This window comes from Cephus cinctus, unplaced genomic scaffold, assembly GCF_000341935.2.
Source record: "Cephus cinctus unplaced genomic scaffold, Ccin1 Ccin1_scaffold0423, whole genome shotgun sequence".
Classification (NCBI taxonomy): domain Eukaryota; kingdom Metazoa; phylum Arthropoda; class Insecta; order Hymenoptera; family Cephidae; genus Cephus; species Cephus cinctus.
The window spans coordinates 1-7,907 of record NW_014333106.1 but is presented as its reverse complement, the minus strand read 5'-3'; the positions used below and the strand labels follow the sequence as shown (position 1 = coordinate 7,907).

General features: G+C 38.9%; 1 protein-coding gene across 1 annotated transcript; it reads left to right on the top strand.

Moving 5' to 3' along the window:
* Positions 1-4,580: 4,580 nt before the first annotated feature.
* On the top strand, positions 4,581-5,675 carry LOC107267645. Its single transcript, XM_015739613.1, has one exon. It carries the CDS (start codon positions 4,581-4,583, stop codon positions 5,673-5,675), a length of 1,095 nt encoding a protein of 364 aa, XP_015595099.1.
* Positions 5,676-7,907: the final 2,232 nt, after the last annotated feature.

Below are 7,907 nucleotides of genomic sequence, written 5' to 3'. Positions count from 1 at the left end.
TCACAACTGCCTTTCTGTTCCGCACGTTCTTAGGCAACTCGATGAATGTCGACAGACCACCATGTATCGGTATATATCTGTTGATATTTACCGCTAAGTTTATTATTTCCAACAACGACCAGCCCGATTCTTTTTCTTGGAAGTCTTCGATTTTAGTTAATAATTTTTCCAGTACATTGACATTGAACCACTCATTGATCTCCGTGGATGATAGAATTACTTCGTTTTTCGTATTAAAGAACTTTAGGTCCTCAATAAGCTCACCGCGTTTCATAGTCTCGAATTTACAGGACAAAACGACGTTCACTTTCAAATTTCCATGTTTTCGGAGCGCATTTTTTACTCTAACAGCGAACAGTTTTCTTGAATCTTTCAGAAAATGCTTCAAGTCCTTGTGTCGCAAATTTGCTATCACTCCCGTTCTTATTCTCCCCTTGAAGGCTGATTCCAAGTCATCCCAACGTACTCTGTCACTTCTTCTCTCTCTCACAGTTCCTTCATCCCTTTTTTGAAGGTGCTGTTTAAATTTTTAATCCAACGATTTTAGTATTCCAATGGTTGTCAAGATTTTGGTTTTCTCCCCGTTCGTAAGCGCAACGTTCCTCAGAATTTTGTTCAGAAGTCGAATATTTTGAGTACCAAACTTCGTCCACTTTGTAATTTCCACAATCGATGATTCTTTCTTGAGCACTTTAATTGCTTCTTCCATAATTTTAATCAATTTCTTACACTTTGTAGAATCCATTTTTCTCTCGTTAAAAACGTTTACAAGAAAGTACACTAGATGAGGTTTGAACGTCAATGATTGCTCTACATCACGAGCGGTCTTTTAGATGTCTAATGCATGACGTCCCCTCATCATTACCTATTTTAGGTATAATAATAATATTAAAAGCGGTGCGAAAACTTGTGCATTAAAATCGACAACGGTTCTAATTGTCTATCCCTTCATTAATGTGTGTATGCGTGTGTGTGTGTGTCATTCCAAGAACATTATTCAGCTCGGCGGTGATATAAACAAGACACATACCGAACACCTCATCTAGCCTTTGTGTAACCCTATATTTTTCCGGCTCGCCAAAACCGTTGACCATCTCGCGGGCGATAATGTTGATGATACGTAGAAGGACTTGACGCGTTATTCACTAGCCTAAACATTGGCACTCTATAACAAGTATGGTGAGATTGCAGTTCACTTGAAATTTCATTACCGTCGGAGTGCGAAGTTCGAACAGTCAGTCGATTCAAAGTTCAAAAGGGGTATACAATTTTTACGTGAGTTCACTTTATTCTGGATATTGCATAAGTGAAGTGCAAATTTAAAATGGTTGGAATAAAGATCCGTCGTCTCGATGCGCAATTCCTCTCAAATAAATAGTGCACATTAAATTATTTTAAACAATTTTTTCGGTAACGTACAAAGGGTAATTTGACATGTCCTTTGATTTTTACCGTCTTTCCAAGGCCACTGTATCGTAGCGGAACGATAGTGGCGAAGAAGGCGGAGGAGGAACAGGGGGGTTATGACGATGATGATGATGAAATGTCATCGAAACTCTTCGGTGACATACAAAGGGTCATTCTTGATCTCCACCGACTCCACATGCTAGTCTGCGGGGAGGTGTAAAGGGAAAGGGGGTAGGAGCTGCCTAAAAATGCTTCAAGTCCTTGTGTCGCAAATTTGCTATCACTCCCGTTCTTATTCTCCCCTTGAAGGCTGATTCCAAGTCATCCCAACGTACTCTGTCACTTCTTCTCTCTCTCACAGTTCCTTCATCCCTTTTTTGAAGGTGCTGTTTAAATTTTTAATCCAACGATTTTAGTATTCCAATGGTTGTCAAGATTTTGGTTTTCTCCCCGTTCGTAAGCGCAACGTTCCTCAGAATTTTGTTCAGAAGTCGAATATTTTGAGTACCAAACTTCGTCCACTTTGTAATTTCCACAATCGATGATTCTTTCTTGAGCACTTTAATTGCTTCTTCCATAATTTTAATCAATTTCTTACACTTTGTAGAATCCATTTTTCTCTCGTTAAAAACGTTTACAAGAAAGTACACTAGATGAGGTTTGAACGTCAATGATTGCTCTACATCACGAGCGGTCTTTTAGATGTCTAATGCATGACGTCCCCTCATCATTACCTATTTTAGGTATAATAATAATATTAAAAGCGGTGCGAAAACTTGTGCATTAAAATCGACAACGGTTCTAATTGTCTATCCCTTCATTAATGTGTGTATGCGTGTGTGTGTGTGTCATTCCAAGAACATTATTCAGCTCGGCGGTGATATAAACAAGACACATACCGAACACCTCATCTAGCCTTTGTGTAACCCTATATTTTTCCGGCTCGCCAAAACCGTTGACCATCTCGCGGGCGATAATGTTGATGATACGTAGAAGGACTTGACGCGTTATTCACTAGCCTAAACATTGGCACTCTATAACAAGTATGGTGAGATTGCAGTTCACTTGAAATTTCATTACCGTCGGAGTGCGAAGTTCGAACAGTCAGTCGATTCAAAGTTCAAAAGGGGTATACAATTTTTACGTGAGTTCACTTTATTCTGGATATTGCATAAGTGAAGTGCAAATTTAAAATGGTTGGAATAAAGATCCGTCGTCTCGATGCGCAATTCCTCTCAAATAAATAGTGCACATTAAATTATTTTAAACAATTTTTTCGGTAACGTACAAAGGGTAATTTGACATGTCCTTTGATTTTTACCGTCTTTCCAAGGCCACTGTATCGTAGCGGAACGATAGTGGCGAAGAAGGCGGAGGAGGAACAGGGGGGTTATGACGATGATGATGATGAAATGTCATCGAAACTCTTCGGTGACATACAAAGGGTCATTCTTGATCTCCACCGACTCCACATGCTAGTCTGCGGGGAGGTGTAAAGGGAAAGGGGGTAGGAGCTGCCTAGGGATCGCAAGTACAAAATTCGGTAACGTACAAAAGGTCAATGTACTCAATTACGTCTCATGTAATATTTCTGAAATCTGCCGTAAAATCCCTGATACCTGCCGTAATATTTCTGAAACCTGCCGTAAAATCCCTGACACCTGACGTAAAACTAGGGCCCCTTTCCGATGACGTCAGCCGATGAAGGGGTCGGCGTCGTCGACTCCTGCGCACGCAGCACACTCTTCAAAAAAAAAATTCCAGAGCCGTCGTCCAGCAGAAGTCTTTCATAGGGAGCTCAATCACCCTAACTTACCATACACAGGGGGCGCCAACGTCGCTAACTGAGCACGGATGAGAACCCACAGGTCGGTAATATGTCGGTGCAGGAATCTGGATCCAGAACTCTCCTTGTATAACTAATTATAAATTAGCGTGAACCCGAGGAAATGATAATACGCGCGGGTTCTTTGACACAAGCTCAAAATCGAAATTTATACAACGCAAGACACAGGACGCAAATATGGAAAATGCAACACAATCAATAGAAACATCTCAATAAATCACAACAAATTATAGCACATGAAAATATCCCAGTTTAGAAAATAGCATTTTATAACGAGTATTTAATTGTCGTTGCAATAGTAGGACGTTTTCGGAACGAGTAGTACAATTTCGAAATCGGCGGAAGGCGCGGAGTCGAGGAACGTCAACAAACAAGGTCGCCTTGGAGAGCGGTTAGCGCGCGAAGTTAGAGGGACATTCGCGATACGCAAAATTCACAAAGGTTCCACAGATAGTATAAATGCGAAAATAATAGCTATTTGTTTGATAAGTTGCGAAAGTAGGTAATTAATGAAGAGAGTGAAGTTGCCGGCATGAACCGAAGGCGAGTGCCGCCGTCACACTGTCTGTCTGTCTCTATCTCTGTCTCTGTCTCTGTCTCTGTCTTTGTCTTTGTCTTTGTCTTTGTCTCTGTCTCTCTGTCTCTGTCTCTATGTCTCTGTCTCTCTGTCTCTCAGTCTCTCAGTCTCTCAGACCCTCAGTCTCTCTCAGTCTCTCTCAGTCTCTCTCAGTCTCTCTCAGTCTCTCTCAGGGTACCACAGAGAGTACTCAGGGTACAGGGTACACAGGGTACTTGCACGAAAATATTTGCAGAGGATGCAAAAAGGAAATATTAAAAGAGATATAAGAGAGATAAAATGCATTCCATACAATTTTAAGTCGAATGAAGTGGTTTTTTGAGTGAAATTGAAGATAAATGTGTGTACAATCTGTGTATAAAGTATGTGAGAATCAAGTGAATAACCTATCAGGGACGAAAGTGATAAACTTTAGGCGAAATACAAGAAAATCGGAAAAGAACGTTGAGTGATAGCAGTGAAGACAGGTGCCATATTCTGGTCACGTCATCGAGATTGCCGCGATAACGTGGCGAATAATATAAATACTGTCGTGAATTCAATATGAGTACGCGGTCGGTAAGGACTGCCAGCACAAGCGGGCTGTATGAAAATATTTGCAGAGGATGCAAAAAGGAAATATTAAAAGAGATAATTAAATGCATTCCATGCGACAAAATCTTTCATCCGAGTTGCCATAAACTGCACAAGAAGTACAACGTTGGTGACGAATTAGTACACTGTGTAGGGGCCACAGAAACCATATTATTAATGGAAAAGAAAAACACAGGAGCGAGTAGTAGCAAGGAGAGGAAACAATCCACGGGGGAGAAGATACCTTCTCTGGATGAGAAGCTTGATAAAATTGTAGAAATTGTAAGTGACATGAGACACAATATAGTGGAAAAAAGAGATATTAAAAAACTCATTACAGAAATTGTTAAAGAAGAAATTGACGAAATAAAACAGGAAGTTATTTATTGGAAAGATATGGAATTAGAGACTCTAGTTAGGAAAACTGTAAGTGAGGAAGTAAATAAAATAAAAAAAGATCTACTGAACTTTGTGCCACAAAACATTCAAGTTGTACAAAGTCAACCAAAGAGCTATAGGCAAGCAGCCAAATCGGAAAATATCATCATAGTGAAACCAGTCCAGGAACAAGGAAGTGAGACCACAAAGAAACAAGTAAAAGAAAGAATCGATATCAAGAGCATGCATATTGGAGTCACAAAAGTAAAAAAGGGTAGAGATGGTGCGGTCATACTGAATGCAGCACAAGAAAGTGAAATTCAAGGCCTGAAGAATACGAATAGGCAGAAGAAGCCTAAGATAAGAATAATTGGAATAGATGCAGAAGAGATGGAAATGAATGGTAGCCAAATGATAGAAACAATAAAAACTCAAAATGACATGAATGCGTCCCATATGAAAATAATCAAGAAGATAAGAAAAATTGTAAGAGTGGGAGAGCAAAATGATAGAAGAAACACGGAAGGTACGGTGATACTGGAAGTAGATACCGAAACGCACAACAAAATAATCGAGAAGAGGAAACTTAACTTGGGATGGAAAAAATGTCCAGTACAAGATTTTGTAAGTGTTAAAAGATGTTTTAAATGTTGGGGATACAATCACATTGCGAAGTATTGCAAACGAGAAGAGGCGTGTCAGCACTGTGCGGGTAAGCACAAAGGCAGTGAATGCAAAGAAGCCAAGAAAAGATACGTAAACTGTATGTTTAAGATACAAAAGTATCATGTGTCGATAAGCGATGAACATGATGCACTTGATAAAGAATGTCCCACATTCAAGAGGATGATGGAAGAAGAACGGAAGAGAACAGAACACCTCGTTGATGAATAGCAATTAAGGTGCAGAAGAGAAATACTAATATGCACAAATGCGCAAAGTTTACTAATACATAAGGACGAAATTGAAGAAGAAGTTCTTAGGAAGAGGAGGCCCATGTTCTTGGCCTTGACGGAAACGAGGCTAACAGAAGACATTATGGAGGCTGAAATAAAAGTGGCGGGATATAATATAGTAAAATGTGAAAATAGGAGAACAGGTGGGGTATTAATATGTATGATAAAGAATGTCCCACATTCAAGAGGATGATGGAAGAAGAACGGAAGAGAACAGAACACCTCGTTGATGAATAGCAATTAAGGTGCAGAAGAGAAATACTAATGTGCACAAATGCGCAAACTTTACTAATACATAAGGACGAAATTGAAGAAGAAGTTCTTAGGAAGAGGAGGCCTATGTTCTTGGCCTTGACGGAAACGAGGCTAACAGAAGACATTATGGAAGTAAGGGATCCAGCATATAAAGGTGTGATAGCTGCTATCTATCACTCGCCGAGTGCATCAGATGCAAAATTTATAGAATTTATAGAAGAAGTAACTAAAGAAATTATTGTTAAAGGGGAATGTATAATAGTTGGGGATTTTAATATAGATATGAAAAGTGAATTATATTATGCAAGAAAATTGCAAGTAATAATGGAAGAATTAGGGATGAAACAATATGTACAAGAGCCAACAAGAGTCACATATGGCAGCCAGACTATTATAGATTTGGCCTTTGCCAATATGGACATATAGGTACAGGTCCAACATACACCGAAAATAAGGGATCACTCGTGGATACAAGTCACTCTCAAGGATACGCACTTAGAAACGGGAGGAAAAGAGTTCATAGCGAGGGATTCTAGCAAATACTCTGAGCTACATTACAAGATAGTATTAGGTGACATTATAAAAATGAATGAAGTGCGAAGTGGAGACGTACATGCCAAAGCAAATAGATTAGTCAGTAGTATGATTAAAGCCTTAGATCAGGTCGCACCTCGGAAGAAATTTAAAATACCTAGTAAATAGGCAGGTAAGAAATGGTATTCTGAAGAAGTAAGAAAAGTAGCAGCGGCAAGAGATAAGGCATATATCAAAGCGCAATATGAAAAAACGGAGGAGAAATGGTCAGAATATAGAGTAGAGAGAAATAATTTAGTAAAACTAATAAGGAAAACAAAAAAGGATTATTACGAGAAGGTGATAGATGAGAATAAACAGAACCCTATAAAAATGTGGAAATCTCTTAAAGAAATCCTGAGGGGGGTGAGTGTAAGCAAAAACGAAGTAGTGGACTTAGACCTAGGGCTTGATGCAACCAAACTCGAGTCAAATATAAGTGTAGCTGATAAATTTAATATGTTGTTTGTAAATAGCATAGACAAAGTAGTTAAATCTATAGACACGGAAGTAGACGCAGACAGTAATATAGTGTATGAAAATGAACAATGGCTCGATGAGTTCAAAGCCATCGATATAGTGGAACTACAGAAGATTATAAGTAAAGTACCAAAAAAAAAGGAACGGAAGAAGGAATATCCAGTAGTATATTAAAAACAGCTAGAGAAGTTATTCAAGATGATTTTATCGACATTATTAACACCTCATTTAAGGAAGGACAATGTCCACGTCACTGGAAAACGTCTACCATAATACCGATACCAAAAGTACAGAAACCAAAAAGCGGTAGTGACTTCAGACCAATCAACATGTTACCGATATACGAAAAAGTACTGGAAATAGCAGTAAAGGACAGACTAGAAGAACATCTAGAAGCAAATAACATAATCACGAAACATCAGTCGGGATTTCGGAAGAAGCACTCGTGTGAAACGGCAATACAAACCGTGGTTGATGAATGGAAATCAAATATCAGTGAAGGGAAAGTAGTGGGAGTAATCTTCATGGATTTGAAACGAGCGTTTGAAACTGTGGACAGAGAGCTGTTATTGGAAAAACTAGTGCAATATGGAATAAAGGGAAAAGTATGGGAATGGTTTAGATCGTACTTAAGCAATAGGACTCAGCAAGTTAGGTTTAATGGAGAATTTTCAAATATTATAGAAACAAAATACGGAGTACCACAAGGATCGGTGTTAGGGCCACTGCTGTTCGTTATATATATAAAAATGATATAGTTCACCTGTGCCCAGAAGAAGGTACAGTAAAAATGTTTGCAGATGATACTGTAATATATATCCCCCAAAAAACACTTACGTGTAAAAAACTACGCCAAGTACAG

What these genes read in the sequence shown, in the direction of transcription:
- LOC107267645 (XM_015739613.1), top strand. Translation starts at nt 4,581, where the DNA reads ATGGAAAAGAAAAACACAGGAGCGAGTAGTAGCAAGGAGAGGAAACAA.